The sequence below is a fragment of the Microtus oregoni genome, unplaced genomic scaffold (assembly GCF_018167655.1).
Source record: "Microtus oregoni isolate MIOR12 unplaced genomic scaffold, Mior012 000000F_ref0000247, whole genome shotgun sequence".
Classification (NCBI taxonomy): domain Eukaryota; kingdom Metazoa; phylum Chordata; class Mammalia; order Rodentia; family Cricetidae; genus Microtus; species Microtus oregoni.
This window is the reverse complement of record NW_024543059.1, coordinates 6,285,822-6,305,474: the sequence shown is the minus strand read 5'-3', so window position 1 is coordinate 6,305,474 and position 19,653 is coordinate 6,285,822. Positions and strand designations below refer to the sequence as shown.

At 45.0% G+C, this 19,653-nt stretch overlaps 1 protein-coding gene across 2 annotated transcripts in view; it reads right to left on the bottom strand.

The window, feature by feature from the left end:
- The window catches only part of Me3 (malic enzyme 3), a 154,755-nt gene that overhangs the window by 47,833 nt on the left and 87,269 nt on the right, over positions 1–19,653 (bottom strand). For both annotated transcript variants that reach the window (XM_041654647.1, XM_041654638.1), the window contains one exon: positions 1,739–1,814. In XM_041654647.1, coding sequence (XP_041510581.1) covers positions 1,739–1,814 — 76 coding nt within the window. The remainder of the gene's footprint in view (positions 1–1,738; positions 1,815–19,653) is intronic.

Genomic DNA, 19,653 nt, shown 5'->3' with positions numbered 1-19,653 from the left:
GAACTCACTCTATAGACCAGGCTGGCCTCAATCCCACTGAGATCCGCCTGCCTCTGCCTCCCAAGTGCTAGTCAGTTTGAAACTTTTGTAGAAGGACCTAATACTGATCATGAATATTGTGCCCAGCCAAGGAAACAATGGGGGTTCGATCCCTGTGCCAGCCTAGAGGAAGAGGTACCTTTTTAGTTCCAGTTGAGGAAGAAGAATTTCCTTTAGATGTCCCAGTTGCTCACAATTTGCCTGAATGGACTGTAGGCATTATCTCTACGGCTGGCACAGTGCCCGGCACACGGAAGATGCTCAGTGCGTCTGCTGACTGAGGTTGTTCACCTGGGCAGGCACCTGCTGAGGGCCTGCTGATGCATGGGGCTTCTCTGTAGTTGAGCTGTTCAGGCATGGGGAAAAGATCGGTGTGCAGGACCTCAGCATTGTGCCTGCCCAGGTTCGCCCAAGTTAATTCTCCACTAAGTGGGCTGGCTCCCCTCAATGTCCTCAATATTTTACTAGAGTATCATCCTAGACACACCCTGGAAACGCGCTTTCCTGGGACGGAGGCCAGGGCTTTCAAGGCCAAGGCCTTACACATAACTGGAGTCCAGGCGGAGAAGCATAGGGCAAAGTCACACCCAGAGGGAGACGCGAGGACAAATTATTTCCTGTGGCCAGTACTGAACTTTGGCTGTAGCTCAGACCTGGCTGCAGAGAGCTGAGGTCCTAACCCTTTTCTGTTCTTGTTCTAAATTCTCACACTGCTGAGAGAGAGCCATTTTTGGGTGGAAAACCAATAGAGGCTCTATTTGGTACCTTCTGGTGAGGAATGGGCTCAGGGAACCAGAAGGGGTGAAGGGAGCAGGACCCTGCAGAGATCCACAGCCTGCCAGGGGAGTCAGGGTAAAGCAAAGAGCTGGCCCCAGGGCTACACTATGTTTACCTCTAGTACTTTGACTCCTGGGCTGGACATTCTCTCACTAAGGAGCCATTAGTCTCACATTGCTTCCAGAGAAGGTAATTACCTCAGACGCGCCCCTCCACGCGCAGCACCACACAGTTTGCGGCCATACTGTCAGCTCATCCTTTTCCCTCTTCATGTTTGGAGGAGACTGGGTATTTGGGAAGCGGTGGCAGCTTGGCTTTGTCGCTCTACGCATCTCCTCTCTGCTCAGTGCCACTTGGGCACACCTAAACCCAAGCCTGCTTGCTGTAAACTTTCCATGCAGCAGGTCCTCGCCAATGTCTGCATAACCCTCAACCTAAGGTCCTGTTCCGAAGTCATTTCCCCGTGACGTCACCTCAGAGCTCTCGGAGATGAAAGTCTTCCTACCTCTGTGATCACCGCAGCTCCCTCTGTGCGGTCCACTTGGCTTCAATCACGGTCCACCTGGCCGGTCTGCTGTGTTACTGTCCTGCTTTCATCATGAGGTATCCTTTACTCCGGAAGAGGGCCATGCTTGGTTTCTGTCTACAGCCACAAGGAAAGGGTCTACATCCACAGTGCATTTAGCAGAAGCTCAGCACATAGCAAGCATTTCTTTGGACGAATATGAACTGAGAGCAATTTTACCTAGCTGTGCAGTTAAGGCAAATCTCTTCTGTGATGCATTTGTGGTGGCTCTAGCTGGTGTGTGATCGGGGCCTGGGAAGGGCGGGAAGTATCCTGCCTTCAGTGTCATAACGGCTCGTTTCATAGGTAGAAATAACACCAATACAGATGGCAATAGCAATAAAAGCAGGTTCATACCTTAATATTGTCCTCTGGCCAGGAGTTCAGCATGGTTGCCAGGTGGCCCTTGTCATGAATGGTGATGAACAGCCCACTAGGAGATAGAAACATGCACACAAAGAGAAGCCAGGCAGTCAGTGTGGAAACAAAGCAAAGTCCCTGAGCACCGGCATCAACTGCATTGCCCACTTTTGCCCCCAGCTCCACGGAAGATGGATTTTGTCTCAATGCTCTGAAGAGTCCTGGTGTCTTTCCCAATCGCTTCTCTCCGTAGAATCAGGAGTGTGCTGGGTCAAGGGCATGCCCGCCTGCAGCCATCTTCTCTAGAGAATGCCTCTTCTCTTCTTTTCTCTCTACATCCGGTACCAGAATCCCCTGACTCGCTAGCCCCACAACTACCTTAGCCGCGATGGGTCTGCTCTCCAGGTACTTGCTCCAGAGAACAGAGCACATGGCCAGGACCGGAACCTGGACATGTGGGCTGGCATGTTCAGATATGTATGCACCAGGCCTCTGAGATGTAGCTGGGAAGGGAAGCAGGGGAGGGGTGCTTGATGAAATACTTTTCTCTGTCGGCATGGGAGTCTAACAATACCAAATTCAGACTTAGCCTTCCAGTCTGGCAGAGGGCACAATTGCAAATGTAAGATAATAGAGCATGCTATGCTTCATAGCTTGCTACTTGACTTAGAATGTTTAATACAGACTTCAAAGGCGTGGATATGAATCTTCTGTTTTAGGGCTAGAGATAAGAGAATGTGTACATTTGCGGGTTCCCTTCTCACTCTTTCTCATATTAGGAGATAACCCGTAAAACTTACACACTCAAGTCGTCATCATTTTAGAAGTGTAACAAGGTTCCTGGTGTCTGGGAGTGACATAGGATAACCCTTCTGAAGACAATTATTATAAAGTCACTCATATATAAACAATTTATATTACCGCTACGCTATGAAATATGTGTTTTTGGTTTACAGTAAGGGAGCTCGGCCAAATGGTGCTAGAAGTGGCAAGAGCATCTGCCTTTGAAAGCAGGAGCTGTTCTTTGCAGCTTTTTGCCTGGGCACAAGCCCATCTTCAAATGACTCAGAACAACAGAAGGCCGACTTACACATTGAGTGCCCGAGAACAGGGTTGGGATTAGGAAGAGCAGTTGGGCAGTGCAGGGGGAAATTGGAAGGGAATTGGAAACTTCAGGGACTCTCAAGCCTGGGTATAAAAAGCCCTGTCATTGGTTGGATGGGAGTAGCAGGGGCACTGATACAATTGGTTGCAGCAAGAAACCCAAAGAACTGAGCAGAGACCTCAGTTCTTGCTGATTTGGGCAGACGGAGCTTGGAATTTGAATTCAGTTTAGTTCACTCTCTTAGAACAAAAGACTACTTTTTAAAGAAACAAAACATAATCCAGCATCTATAGAAGACAGGATACCAGAGATATCCATTATAATGACGTGCTTATATCATTTATGTTTCGGTTTTCAAGATAAAATGTGTGTGTGTGTGTGTGTGTGTGTGTGTGAGAGAGAGAGAGAGAGAGAGAGAGAGAGATCCTTACACACATGCCTGTCACCCATGCACGTGAGAGTCAGAGACTGAAATCATGAATTTTCTACTTTACTTTTTCGAGACAGCGTTTGGCTGAGCTGGGTGACCAGCAAGCCCCTGAACTAGCCTGGCCTGTTCCTCCCTAGTGCTAGGATGGCAGCTGCACATTGCTCCCCTCAGCTTATTTTAAATGTAGGTGTTGGGTATCACACTTGGGCCCTCACATGTGATGGAAAGGGCTGTTTCCCACTGAGCAATGACCGCAACCCCCACAAAGAGTCCTGAATGCCATCCATTTTCAGAAATATTCTTTCTTCTCTCTTCTATCACTAAACTAAAAACAAACAAACCAAACCAAAATGAAAACCCAGCTTGTCTTCAGAAGCTGCCTGCATGCTGTTCCTCCCTCTAATTCTCCACCCATAGTAGTGTGTTTTTTATTAGCATTGTATTACTAAACTTTCAATAGCTTCACCATTTTGAAAGCATTGCATACTTTCCAGCTTTCATCTCCTCTGGTTTATTTTTTTAAAAGAATTATTTGTTTTTCTTTCATGTGTGTAAGTATTTTGTCTGCATGTGTGTATGTGCTCCGTGTGTGTGCAGTACCCCTGGAAGCCAGAAGAGGGTGCTTAATTCTCTGGAGCTGGAGTTACAGGCAGTTGTGAGCTGTCTGTTGATGGTGCTGAGAACTGAACTCTAGCCTTCTGCCAAAGCAGCAAGCTTTTTCCCCAGTCCGTTCTCTGTCTCCTTGATAGAATCTGATACTTTCACTAATTCCCTGTCCCCAAATGTTGGCTTCCCCGAGTCCTTTTTTTTGAGTTTTCCACCTTCTCTGACTATTCTTGTTTATTCTTTTAAACTGGCCCCCCAGTCGTATTTGTGCTAACATTCCTCAATATTTCCCCTCAGTCTTCCACTTTCAGTCTCCTGTGTGATCTCATCAGCACCAAAAGCATCTGGACACGGACCTTAAGACATTGCCACTAGAATTTCTCATTTTAGGTGCTATTGACATTTTGGGTTAGAGAATTCTTTGCTGTGTGGGTGAGGTTGTCCTGAGCCCTTCAGGGTTTTTGGTAACATCCTTTGCCTCTACCCACTATATGCCAGAAACACCTCTACCCTCTACTCTGCTGTAACAACAGCAGCAGCAGCAACAACAACAACAACAACGAAATAGCAACAACAGCAACAACAACAACATCTCCAGTCATTAGCAACTATCCCCAGAGAGGACAAAAGTCATCACAAACTTGGAAGGAATTGCTCTAGACCTCTATTAACTGCCTGCCTGACGTATGTCAAAGGCACTCGAATTTAACATGTCTACGACCAAATTTAAGACTGAGCCTCTCACCAACTGTGACTGAAAGACAAGATAAAGCTGACTCATTCCTTTCATTCTCACGTCTCAGTCACACCGGCTTCCCTTCCAGACCCCGTGCCGCCATGTCCAGGCTGTTTCTTCTGCCACTATGCTTCTTCACTTTTCCTGCAGTTAACTCCTTCTCATTATTCTGGAAATTTCCAAGTCCAGGTAGAAGGTTCTTGGTATGAGTTCACGGTCTCTTCGCCTTGAAGACACAGCCGTGTTTACTGTGTGGCTCCTTGGCTAACGTGCCTTCATGAGACTGTAAGCATCACAGGGACAAACTGTGTGTCTGTTTTCATTGTCGTTCAGCCCCCTCCCCTCGGGCTTAGTTTGTGACCCGTGCTGAGCACATCAGCTCTGGACACAGGGAGCTGTAAGCCAACAGGTGATGATGGTCAAGTGACGGGAAAACCACTGGATGAAACTAGGTGAGTTGGCACCAAGGCAAGTTGTGTGTGTGCCCTGTGTGTGGTGCTGGGCAGTGCTAGTCAGTGCACAGAGGCTGGTGAGTGCGCCGGGGGAAAGAAATGCGCTGAAGAGTTGGGGGATCAGGTTCTACTTGTGAAGGGGGCAGTGTAAGCATCTGAGTTAACTTACTCATGATAGCTTCCAGGTGAAGAACAACAGACTAGGCCACCCCCAGGATATGCCTCTTCCACTTAGAGACGGTTTTGAGCTGTTTCACTGTGAACTGAGGTTTTCAGGAAAATGAAAAGCCACACCTGTGTTCTACAAGCTGATTAAAACTGCGATTATGGAGGGTTGGAATGTGGCCAGATTATCTTCCACTATCTTTAGTTCTCTGTGTCTGACCTAACATCCTCTGATATTTTTTTAGGCAAATACTTTGGAGTGTATTAACAGATCTCTTATTCCAATGAAAGCTAAGAATGCTGTCAGATAACATCGGAAGCCTGTAGCAGATGAAGAAGAATATCTTTTTTTCTGTGTTGTACCCTGCCCACCTGATCACAACGAAAATTCCTGATAACTCTTGCTTACCTCACCTGTGGTCATCACGCCATCTCTTTCCTTTAGGACCCTCCCCTAATTTCTTTTGTTTTATCGAAAACCATATTTGAGCTCGAAGTCCTAACCACTCCTTAGGCTATACTTGTTAAATTCCATTTTTTGCTTGCTAATCTGTCTTTTGCGAAAGGGCTTATTCCAGCTGAGAACTATGAAAGGCAGGCAGGCCTCTCCCTGTAGGTGAGTGCTTCTCTCCTGCACTAACAAGGAGGGCGATGCCTTTGCACTAGGATAACCAGGTGCCAGCCCCAGGTTTATTGATGTCTCACCTAGGGAACTCATCTCGCAACACAGCAATGACCGTGACACATTTCTGGCTACTCGGCTCTACTTTGGAAAGGTCTGAGGCCCCGTGGGATGGAGCACGTGTGTGAATGGGTACCAGTCCTGCTTTGGTGTAGAGCTAAGCAGAGCGAGCGGTGTGCAGCTAACTGCAAACACAGGCAAAGCGTGATTACTAAAATTATACGGTGCGTTAAAATCAGCCCTCTTTATTGATAATAGGAGGGAGAAGTTTTACATTTAAACTCCTGACCTGATGAAATGTTGATGGCTCATTCATTCTCTTTCTCTTAAAATGCATTTATCGGGGCTGCAGAGATCAGACTATAAAATTTCCCCCTTCTGAAATGTATTAAGAGTTTTTAAAATGTTCATATAAACTATAGCAAAGGACTGCTCTGGATGTGGGTTTCGAGGTTTTTTTCTTTCTGTGATTCTTGTTGGCAAGGGAGTGGGCTAATCAACAGAAGGATTGTAGGCCCCAGAAGGATTCTTGAGGGCTTGTAGGCAGAGAGAAATCCTGAGTGAATGTGTCTTGTTGGCATGGGCACAGCCATGCTGAAGACCTCAGCGAGCGTCGGATTCTGGGACTGGGCAAAGCCTTCCCAAGGAAGGCTCAGAGGAAGCGCCAAGCATCCTGGGGTCTGAGTGAGTGCTGAGGGGTGTGCAGGAAAGTTCCTGAAGCTTGCTTTCTCTGCCGGCTACAGCCTGAGGACTGCCCCTTAGAGAGACTGCTCATGCAGAGAGGAGCTGAAGCTGCCTCTCTGTTCGTGTGTGTAACAAACGGGGCCTGCCGCTTTGCTGTCCAAGTTTCCTGTGTTCTCAGAAAGAATCTATAAAATGTTCTCAGTAAACTATTTTCAGTTCTAGCGACTTCGCACTCAGGGGAAATAAACGTTTCCAACGGTACCGGGTGATGGGACGGTTCCTCCCATTTCCATAAGATGTTATTAGCCTAGGAATGCATTCCTCCTCAGTGACCTCAGAGAGAGTACCTCGGTGCCTCGGGAAGCTCCCTTTTCAGTCCTGCTTGGCTCCATCTGGAAAATGCAATAACATGGTAGTCACTGCGGCTGGTTGGAGGATTTAAAACACGGCACCGCCTAAGGATGCTGCCCGTGGCTTATCAGGCATAAGAGAGGGCTTCTGGAGGGAGGGTAGCACAGACGAGGGGTTAATGTGCCTGCTTTGCAACCACAGCACCTGGGTTCAAGGCCTGATGCTGCCAGTCCTGGTAAGACAATTGTGCACACGTTACTTTTCTGTTCCTAGGTAGTCTGGTCTTCACATGCAAAGTGGAAGAAGCAGTCCCATCTGCTGTCTATTTTGGCTATAATGGTTAAATAAGACAGTCCATATTTAAATAGTGTGTAACAGTGTCTCCTATACCGGTCTACAGTGTCTGGTATAACTCATCAAATGGTAGCTCTTTCTGTTGCTGGCCGTGTAAGCTCATGGGTCAGCTTGTCTGGCCTCAGATGCTGGCACAGTATCCTGAAGGCATAAGACTCCTACCAAATGCCTGGCAAATGCCAGAATCTGGTTAGGAATGAGGCTTTTGGCTAGAATGACAGCCCGTCTGTCCCAAGCCATGACTGGCAGTTGCAGGGCCTTTTACTGATGTCAGAGGAAGGTTGTCAGAAATAAAGTACAGTGGGCAGAAAATCTCTGATGTAGGGGTCATTGCCCTGTGGGGGCATGTGGAGGTTTGAAAGAAAATGGTCCCTAAAGGGAGTGGCACTATTAGGAGGTGTGGCTTTGCTGGAGTAGGCCTGGCCTTGTTGGAGAAAGTGTATCACTGATGAGTGTAGTCAAGCTCCAATCACTACCTGTGAGGCAGACCCCTTCCTGTTGCCTGCGGATCAAGATGTAGGACTCTCAGCTCCTTCTCCACCACCATGTCGGCCTGTATGCCACTGTGCTGATAATGAACTAAATCTCTGAGAATACAAACCATCCCAATTAAATGATTTTCCTTTATAAGTGGGGCTGTGGTCATGGTGTCTCTTCACAGCAATAAGAACCCAACTAAGACAAAAGTTGATACCAGAGACTGGGGTATTGTTGTGATAGGCCCGACCATGTTTCTATTTGGAGGAATATGGACTTTGGTGCTTTGGGTTGGGAAAGCAGTTGAATGCTTTAAATCCTGCCTAATGGGCATCTTAGTAAGAACATGGCCGACAGTGGTGCCGAGTGTGATTGGAGTTGTGGGGGCCTGGTTCAGGAGGTTTCAGAGGAGAATAATATTAGTACGTGACCTAGAAACCAGTCTTATGATATGGATGTTGGGATTCGACCATGGGTCCTCAAGACTGAGTAGCAAGTGCTCTTCACTATAGAGCCATCTCTTCAGTTCCATTGAGGTTTTAGAATTGTTTGTTGGGAAGTATGACATGACCATGGTCCACTCTGATCAGGAACCTTCTCCCAGGGATGTCTCACACACAAAACATGGACAATCTGTTGAAAGTAGAAGAGAGAGGTTGACCCTTTTGAAGGGGTTCTCAGTTTCTTTCCCTCAGCTAGAACTCTGACGATGACAGCCATGGAAGAAGATTCCATTACTGAAAATATGCTATGAAGTATATGAGGGCTAGGAAATGATATATTTCAAATTACATCTTATTTGATGAGACCATTTGCTGTTTAGGGAGGGTTGGGCTGCATCTGTCTCATTCATAGTTGTAAAATTGTGGCCTGGCATGGTGCTACGCACACAACAGGTACTCTCCAGGCAGTACATGCATTGGGGACAAGAAGGGTGCATGACGAGTGTGCACAATGTAGTACCGAAATGACATTAATCTGGGCCTGTGCACGATGAGTGTGCATGAGTGTGCACGATACGGTACTGAAATAACATAAATCCGGGCCTGGAATTTCACACTTACAAACTGACTGCGTACCATCTCAGGATGTTTATGTGAAGGCTTCCTCCAAGCAATGTGGATTGTGTGACCCCCCCCAACTTAGATGTTAAAATCTTAACCCTATACATCCGTGGCCTTATTTAGAGATAATGTCTTCATGGAACAGTCAGTTAAGATGATGTCATGAGGGTGGGACCTCTTTTTAGAAAAGTGCTAGCCTCGGAAGAAGGGAAGACGGTGCCATATAAAGAAGACAGATGGTGACGGACGGAGGCTGAGCAGACCAGACTGCCACATCCAGGAGACAAGGATGGCAAAGGTTTACCAATAAACAATAGCGGCCTGGGAGGGCGGAGGGGGATTGTTTCCTTCAGCGGTCAGAGAGTACATGACCCTGCCTTCAGAACTGTTTCAGAGTGACAAATTCATTCCTGTTGTTCCCAGCCACCCAGCTGGTGCTAACTTGTTCCAGCCGCATCAGGAGTTGAAGAAGCCAGCTCTCCGATTCTTGTGTGGTAGCCCCGAGGAGCTGGTCAACACAATTCCTTCTCTATATGCTTCCCAATTCTAAACTAACTTTTCTCATTCTTTTTTTTTTAATTTTTTTGTATTTATTTATTTATTAAAGATTTCTGCCTCCTCCCTGCCACCGCCTCCCATTTCCCTCCCCCTCCCAACTTTCCTCATTCTTATTTTTATTTTTTTATTAAGTGAGTTCTTCGATCATTTCATACGAGTTTGTAATCCAGTCTGGTTACTCCCTTCCTCTACCCTCTCCTACTGTCGCCCAGCTTTTGTCAAGACGAACCCCACCAATCTTTCTCAGATTAAGGACTCTTAGTTTACTGTGTGACTTGCTTGGTTTAATCAGGGCCACCTGTATGATCATCACCAGCAGGCTCACCATTGCAGGCAGTCACTCCCCCTTTCCTGACTACCAGTAGGAAACAGTTCAGCCTCAGCAGGCAGGGCAAACAGTCTCACTTCTCTCTCCTTGTCTGGCTGTTCTTGTGCAATGATTGCAGCTGTCTAGAGTTCATGGTGGCAGTGGCCCTGTGTTGCTCATACGATGGCACCTCATTCCCCCATCCTCTGGCTCTGGGCGCACAATGTTCTCGGAGCCCTGGAGGGGTGATTTAAGTACCTTGTTTAGGGCTGAGCAGCCAATTAGCACTTAGGCTCTGCATCTGGTAAAGTCCTAGGTCTCTGCCTTCATGGCAGTTCACAATATAGAGGAGAGGCTTCCCTGATTAAGGTCGGGAGCGATGGTTGGTGTTAGAGGCCAAGTTGGCTGGAAGTCTTGATGAAATGTCCTGGAGTGGCATGGGCAGGAATAAAGTGGGTTCGTGTAACCCAGGCTGGCCTCAAACTTGTTATGCATCTGCGGATGACCTTGGTTCCTGGTTTCCTACCACACTGTGTGCTGAGATTATAGACTTATACCCCAAGGCCCAGTTCATGTGATGTCGGAGGAAAAACTCAGGGCTTCATAGAGAATAGGTAAGCACTTGACTACTGAGCTACATCAAGTTCAATGTCTGTTAGAGTTTTCCTAAATTCAGGGGTGGTGTGGGAGGTCCTTCTGTCTATGTGTTACTTTTATTGGTTAAAGAATAAAGAAACTGTCTTGGCCTGTGATAGGGCAAAAGAACAGAGCTAGGTGGGGAAACTAAAGTGAATGCTGAGAAAAAAGGAGGCAGGGTCAGAGAGCCGCCAGAGTCAGACATGCCAAAACTTTGCTGGTAAGCCACTGTCATGTGGAGATACACAGATTAATGGAGATGGATTAAATTAATATGTAAGAGTTAGCCAATAAGAAGCGAAAGCTAATGGGCTAAGCAGTGATTTAAGTAATATGGTTCTGTGTGATTATTTTGGGGCTGTGTGATTGAGCAGCCAGGGACCAAGAAGCGGCCCTCCCACTACACAGGGGCAGCCTCCCCCATCCAATAGAGGCCTGTGAATGACATCACTGTCTCCAGTCTCCATCAGGAGGCAGAAAATTTTTCTTGACTTTGAGAATTCAATGACACCGGAGAGAAAGCAAAACAAATGTTCACTCTTGAGAATGTTATTGTTTTTTTTGTTTTGTTTTTTTTTTTTTTTTTTTTGAGAAAAAGTCTCTTAACCCTTATCTTGAGGGTCTGCCAGGGAGTGACCCTTCGACAGGTCTTCAAATAGAACTGGAAATAAATGGACAACCCAGAACAACAAAACCCATTGAAATCCACAACATTTGTTTAGACTTCTTGGCACCAAGTCCAACATAAAAGGAAGACTTAATTAAAACAGGGTCAATTGCATTGGGGGAACCTCTGCAGCACACACAGGAGGAGAGGCCTGCCCTTTCAACTCCATAACAAAGACTCGCTGTTGACAGAGAACCGCTATTCTCCACAGTTTTGGCTGGAAGGCAACCCGTTCTTTGAAAAAGCCACATGAAGCTATTTTAAAAGCCCACCAGCACTTTCCCTAAAATCAGCAGTGCTCAGGAGAAACAGTCTAAGTGTAGGAAGAAGATTGAGGCATCCTCTAGACTCTGCAGGCCACATACCTAGAGAGTATGAAGTGAAGCCAATGCCCACGGCCTGTGGGGACATGACGGATATGCCCACAGACAGGGTAGGTGTCAGCGGTGTGTCACGTTGGCTTTACTTTCTCTCCTGAGGAACAGTTTGATTATTTAAGCACACCGAAGCACCGCAGCTTAGTTCCTGTATCCTGGACAACCCATCCTGTTTGGACTCCACTTCCTTCTGAGGTGGGCTGTTAGAAAGGGAGTGGATGGGTTTGTGCTCTTCCCCACCCACTGGGTGACCTTCTTAGATGACAGTGAACTTTGAGTGGGCTTGTCTTTGGAGAGAGGCTTATAGCTGTGGCAATGATTTTTATCTAGGTGACACCATCAACTGGACGTTGGGGCAGAGAGGGATCTCTTGATCTCACACCTGTAAGGTGAATCATCACCTCAGCCCCACATAGCTTCATGTATTATGCTTTGTGGTAGACATGGTGCTGGGGACATGGGACACAGAGACAAATGTAATTGGCCCTGGTCCAGAGGCCATTCTGAGTTAGGATCAGAAAACGAACAAACAAACGAAAAGCCCAAACCAGCACAATAGAGTATGTAACAACACCATTATTGGAGGTTTAAAGATAAGCATTAATAGCATAGCTATATCTCAGCATGGAAGAGCAGAGCTGACTCAGGAAGCCCATTGGCCATCTCCTCTCTCTGTCACCTCCTGGCTATTGTAGTATGGGCTTCCCTAGGTAGATTGAGCACTACAAAAGGAGGCACCATCCCCTCCCCTCCCCTCCCCTCTCCTCCCCTCCCAGTGATTCCCATGGTGAGCACTTATGCAGCTGTATAAACACAGTTCAGCTGGCAGATGCAGGCCAGTTGCATTTTCTCTTTCCTTGCATGTGGGACTGGGGCAGTGAAGCCAGGGCTGGAGGAATTTCCCACCGGCTGCGAGATTATGAGATTATTAGACCTTTCCCAATCTGCTTCCCAACAAAGGCAGTAGAACAGAAAACTACTGAAACCCTAGGACTCTTTGCCTGTATTCCGGCAGGGCTCACAGATATCCCTGGAACCACGGCAATAACTTGAGTTTGAAACCAGACAGAGCTGGGTTTCAACTCCAGATCCACCTGGATGGGTCATCACTAGAATGAAGCTGGGATCATTACATCCATCTCTCTCAGCCCATGTGAGTGTATCCATGCATATCAACACGATGCCATCAAAAACAGCCTCTTGGTATGTTCCAAGTTGTGCTAAAAATGTTTGCCAAAAAAATATAGGTCAGATCCCCTAAGGGACACTGAATTTCCTGCCTTGGTTCAAAAACGGGGCAACTGCGAATTCTGGTCTCCACGTGCCCTGACACAATCAGTTTGTTTTCCATTTTGTTCTGCAAAACTTGCTGATCTGCAGACCTAGCACACTGCAAACACTTAACGCCAACTATGAGAACTTGCTGATCTGCAGACCTAGCACACTGCAAACACTTAACGCCAACTATGAGAACTTGCCGATCTGCAGACCTAGCACACTGCAAACACTTAACGCCAACTATGAGAACTCAAGGGTTTCTTTTTTTGTTGTTTCAATTTTGATTATTATGGGGGTGCATGAGCGGAGGTCAAAGGAGAACTTTCATGGAGTCTGCTCTCCTTTTTCACCTTTATGTGGGTTCTGGGGCTCAGTTGAGATTGCCAGGCATTTGCAGCCAGCATCTTTACCCACTTAGACATTGTGCCAGTTCCACCCCCACAGTTTTTTAGTTAAAAAAATCACATGAACAACAACCAAGGGAGATACCTGGCATTAACATTTGGTATCCACATGTACCTGCATACACACAGCACACGTACTATACACACACCACACTACCACACCCCTCACATACACCACATACACACACCACACCACACATACACACCACACACACATACCAAACACACACAGATCACACATACCACACACCACACACACATACACCATATATATACCACTGACGCACACACCACACATATACCACACACTGAACATATAACCAACCATACCACATACACTCATATAAACACAGCACACACTCACACACACATACACATGTATGTACACAACACACAACACCACACACACATACCAAACACACACTCACACCCATACCACATATATGCACACCACACACTCACACACATATACACACATACCACACACTCAAACACATACATACACATACCACATACATATCACACATACCACACCACACTCTCACACACATATTACACACATATACACATACCGCACACATACACACATACCACACACCACACTCACACACATCACACACATATACACACATACCACACACTCACACATACATACACATACCACACACATTGCACACACATACACACATACCACACACTCACATACATATCACACACATATACACATACCACACACACACCAAACACTCACACACATATACATACACCACACAAACACACATATCACACACATACACACATACCACACACACATATCACACATATACCACACACTCACACACATATCACACAAACACATACCACACACACACCACACTCATACACACATATCACACACATACACACATATCACACACACACCAAACACACACACATATCACACACACACCACACACAGCAAGCACATACCTACACTCATGCATACACGCACGCACACACACACACACACCCCCCACATACACAAAAATACACCCAACAACAAAAAGGAGTCAGAGCAATGTACAAAAGCAGGTGAGAAGCTACTCTGCTTCCTGTATATGGCTGAAGTTTAGATATGCTTCTCTTAACACAGAGAAAACTCCTAAGAAGTTTGTGATTATTTTTTAAAATTCATTTTTGGCCTTTCTGGATTTTGCAAATAGGATATATTTCTCTAGCCTCTTGGGTGATTGCAAGATGGATCTGGCAGCAGAAAATTGCTGAGTTGAATTCCATAGGTTGGGAAGGAATGTCTCCATCCACATTCTCTGAGACGGGTCCGAGGAGGTCTGGAAGGAATGCAAACGCTAACAAGTGCAGGTTTCCATAAAAAGCCTCCCAACAGGGAAGCCAGCAGACCGCCCTGCACGGCTATCGCATTGTCTGCCCCCTCTGTGGTCAGCAGGGAGGAAAAGGCCGCACAGGTGGCATTTCAGCTCAGTCTACATAGAAAATGACCATGGAATCAGAAAATGCCAACCCTGCAGCTCCAGATGCTTCCAATTAGACCCCAGAAGGTTAATATAGTTTCAAACATGACTTGAAATATTCAGATATGCCAAGGAACCCAGGAAGAGTGGGTACAAAGGAGTTTCTTTTCCTATCGTAATATTTACTCTTCCAGAAATAATTACCACAGACCCCAGAGTCCCTTTATTCCGAGAAGTCATACTTCACACTCATTGCTTTCTTTCCTGGCCATGAAGGAGGCAAAGGCTCACACAAGTCTGTACTTTATAAACCAAACTCCTTGCTGTCTCCTTCCAGCCGCTGGCGAATTGGGCTCTCTGGGAAATAAGGTTTTTGGAATGCGTTCTAACTCGGAATTTTGATATTCAAAGCAAACACTCATCAACCCGTGATCGCTGTCCTGACTCAGAGGCTGACAGTGAGTCAGTCAGTTGTTTACACATCTGTGTGAGAGGGAGAAAAACATCCTCTCTGCTTGCTATCCCAAGACAGGTTGAAGAAGTCCTCACACAGACCTTTTCCACCGGCTCATAAATCTCTGCAGTTTCCAGGCCCTCACCAGCATGTGGAGACACCCTGACACAACAGGCCCCCATGCAAAGGCTATAAAAACTCAAATGCATTTCATGTGAGCGTTTCTGAGGCAATTCTAAGAGTAGATATCGGAGGCCTATCTTGAAGCAATTTGTAAGCGGAAGTCCCAAACCTCTTTCGTTTATCATATGAGTGTTTCTGGGGCTGCCACTGCAAATTAGTCATGAAAGCTGGAATTTAATAAGAGAGAGAGGAACACAGTTTCCAAGAGGACAAAAGTTCACTGGGAACTTGAATACACTTGAATCCCAGAGACCTTCCACAATGGAAGCAAAGCAAATGTAAGAGACAGCGAAGCACCTGGAACTATTGTCTCCAAAACACCACTCAGCTGGTGCTGTTAATCAGGAAAGACATGTTTGACCCAATTTGTGGTTTTGATCAAGTTTAGCCTTCAAACCACTCATATCATTAAAGGAAGAAATCCCAGAACACTCAGATCAGACTAGTCAGTGGCCAAGAAAGAATGTGCTTTGAAATGTCTAGAATGTTTTAATCCCAGGGATAATGGACCTCACGGAAAGTTCTACATCTGTGAGACGCTGCTGTTATTTTGAAGCCCGAGAGCACAGGTTCAGATGGGTTTTCCCAATGTTTCAGACTTTATGGTAGCGGCGGCATCACCTTGGCAACTAGTCATGTTTGAGCCTTAGTTTTCTTATCTATAAAGTAATAGCAACAAACAAACAACACGCATACAAAACAAAAAACAAAAATGAAAATTGAGAACAATACAATTATATATGGTGGTGTGGGAGGTCCTTCTGTCTATGTGTTACTTTTATTGGCTAATGAATAAAGAAACTGCCTTAGCCTGTTGGCAGAACTTAGATAAGCGGGGAAAACTGGACTGAGTGCTGGGAGAAGGAAGGCGGAGAGGGAGACACTATGGAGCTAGACGTGCTGAAACTTTGCTGGTTGGCCACAACCTCATGGTGATATACAGATTAATAGAAATGGGTTAAATTAATATGTAAGAGTTAGCCAATAAGAAGCTAGAGCTAATGGGCCAAGCAGTGATTTAATTAATACAGTTTCTGTGTGGTTATTTTGGTTCTAGGTGGCTGGGACAAACAGGTAGCTCTCCTCCAACAATATGGAAACCAAAGGAGAATTCATGGTAAACAGTGAGCACACTGCTTGTTGCATTTGGAGTCAAAGAATATAATTCTTTGAAGACTCAAAGCATTTCAATATAAAAAGGCTATCAAACCATGTGGGCATGATGAGATGGCACAAATCTTTGATCCCAGCACTTGGGAGACAAATGCAGATGGATTTCCATGAGTCTGAGGCCCTTCTGGTCTACATAGCATGTTTCAGGCCAGCCAAGGAAACACAGTGAGATCCTGTCTCAAAACTAAACAAAACAAAACCAAATAAACAAACCCACAGATAAAAAACAAACAAAACAAAAAAGCTATCAGAATCTGGGCAGTGGTGGCACATGCCTTTAATCTCAGTACTCTGTGAGTTTAAGGCCAGCCTGGACTACAGAGTAAGTTCTAGGACATCCAGAAACCGTGCCTAGAAACCCACCCCCAGAAAAACAAAAACAAATGAACCCCAAAAAACTAGCAGAGTACAGGAAGCTATAGTAAGGTATACAAAAAAGGAACAAAGAGGTCAGAACTAGAACACTGTTGGCAAAATGGTAGCAGTCCTTACCCATTGATAATTATTTTAAACGTAAATGCATCAAATTTGCTAATCAAAAGTTAGAGAATTTCTGAATATATAAAGTACAAAGAAATCAGACACATGCTTCCTTCCAGCGACTCACTGTACTCTTAAGGAAACAGGCTGAAAGTGAGAGAGTAGAAAAACTATTCTATACAAATGGAAATCAAAAAGGAGCGGTAGCTATACTTACATCAGAAAAAGTAAACCGTAAGTCAAAAATTATATAAAAGAGATACAGAAGGTTATTATATGATGGTAGAGGAATCAACTCATCAAGAAGGTTTAATGATTATTGCCCCAAAATTAGAATTGCGAATGAATTCAGTACACAAAATGGTTATAAAATCAGTATTATTTCCATAAATAACAATGAGCTATGTAGAAAAAGAAATTAGGAAAAGTCCTATTTACAAGAGTCCCACGAATAGTACTTGGGCTAGGTGTTAATGGTGTTTGCTTATGCTCTAGTGTAAGGGAGGTGGAGGCAGGAGGATCAGGAATTTGAAAGATAGGGAATGCAAGTCCAGCCTGGGCTACATACTAAGACCTTGTTTCTTACAAAAGTCAAACAAATGAAATTGAACAAATAATAATCATGGATTAAATGTTAACCAATGAGGTAAAAGATAAGTATGTAAAGTTGATCTGATACAAGTAAGTGCCATATTTAGTGAATTTTCAGTAAGCAAAGTTATTTTTATAATTCTTATTTCATGTAAGCTAGCCTCCAGGAGGCTCCGCGCCTGGGCTCTACCATCAGTGGAGGAATGTTGTGACCAGGGCTACATAACAGTGGTCTTGTTCTAAATTCTGCACAAACAAGCCAAATGCTTGCAACCTTCCTCTTTTGTCCCTGTGTTAGGATATCTTAGGTTCACACAGCCAACCTTCAGCCTCATAATGGGCAACCAACTAACAGTGTTCTCAACTTTCACCTGCTTTGGAAGCTATTATGAAAAGTCAAACTATGGTGTTAGAAGACACAGCAGGCTTATTCTTTTTGTTTCTTGGCCTCAATTATGCTTATAAATTATTTCAAGAATTATTTACTGAACCCTCTATGAAAACACTTGAGATATTTATCTCAGTGAATGAAATAGACAAAACCTTATTCTCATAGAACATACTTGTACTCCATCCATCCCATCCATCCATCCATTCATCCATCCATCCGTACATCTATCCATCATCCATCCATCCAACCTATCCATCCATTCAATCCATCCATCCATCATCCATCCATCCATCCATCCATCTAATTCAATCCATCCATTTATCCTATCCATCCATCCAATCCATCATCCATCCATCCATCCATCCATCATCCATCATCCATCCATCCATCCATCATCCATCATCCATCCATCCATCTATTTAATCCATCCATTTATCCTATCCATCCTTTCAATCCATCCATCCACCCAATCCATCCATCATCCATCCATCCATCCATCCATCCATCCATCCATCTAATTCAATCCATCCATTTATCCTATCCATCCATCCAATCCATCCAACCATCCATCCACACATACATACATACATATATCTATCCATCATCCATCCATCCAACCTATCCATCCATCCAATCCATCATCCATCCATCCATCCATCTATTCAATCCATCCATTTATCCTATCCATCCATCCAATCCATCCATCCATCCATCCATCATCCATCATCCATCCATCCATCTATTTAATCCATCCATTTATCCTATCCATCCTTTCAATCCATCCATCCACCCAATCCATCCATCCATTAATCCATCCATCCATCTATTTAATCCATCCATTTATCCTATCCATCCATCCAATCCATCCATCCATCCATCCATCCACACATACATACATACATACATACATACATATATCTATCCATCATCCATCCATCCAACCTATCCATCCATTCAATCCATCCATCCATCCATCCATCTATCCATCATCCATTCATCCAACCTATCCATCCATCCATCCATCCATCCATCCATCATCCATCCATCCATCCATCCTATCTATCCATTCAATCCATCCATCAATCCATCCATCCATCCATCCATCCATCCTTTTACTTCTCTCATATGGTGAAGAGCACAGGAGATATTAAAGAAAGAGAAAAAAATATACACAGATGAAGACACAGCGCTCCCTGGGGCAGCACAGCAGAGAGCGCCAGGCAGATTTGAGAGGAGGCGCTGGGCTCTCACAGCGATTTCTTTTTTTTTTTTTATTTATTTATTATGTATACAATATTCTGTCTGTATGCCTGAAGGCCAGAAGAGGGCGCCAGACCTCTTTTACAGATGGTTGTGAGCCACCATGTGGTTGCTGGGAATTGAACTCAGGACCTTTGGAAGAGCAGGCAATGCTCTTAACCACTGAGCCATCTCTCCAGCCCCGCTCACAGCGATTTCTGCAGCAGAGAATTCCAGAGGACACTGTCCACAGACTCAGAATGGGGAGCAAAGCATTTTACAAATGAGCTTGGAGGATAGAAGCCGAGGCTGAAAAGGACAGGTGTTTGAGGTAGACTTCCGAGTAAGCAGAGACTTATTGGGATAAGAAGAGAGAGTAGTTGGGCATAGAAAACTTCTGTGGTTTTCATCCATTAATAAAACATATGGCAGATAGATTAAAGAAAAAATACTACAGACTAACTAAAGTTGTTGATTCAGAGAGGGGGAAAACCTTATCAATCACCTAGTAATCAAACTTTGCTTTTGTTTTGATTTAAAACTTAGGCTTAAGGAGAAAACAGTCTTGATTGTTTTCCCATGAGGCGCCAGCACCGCGT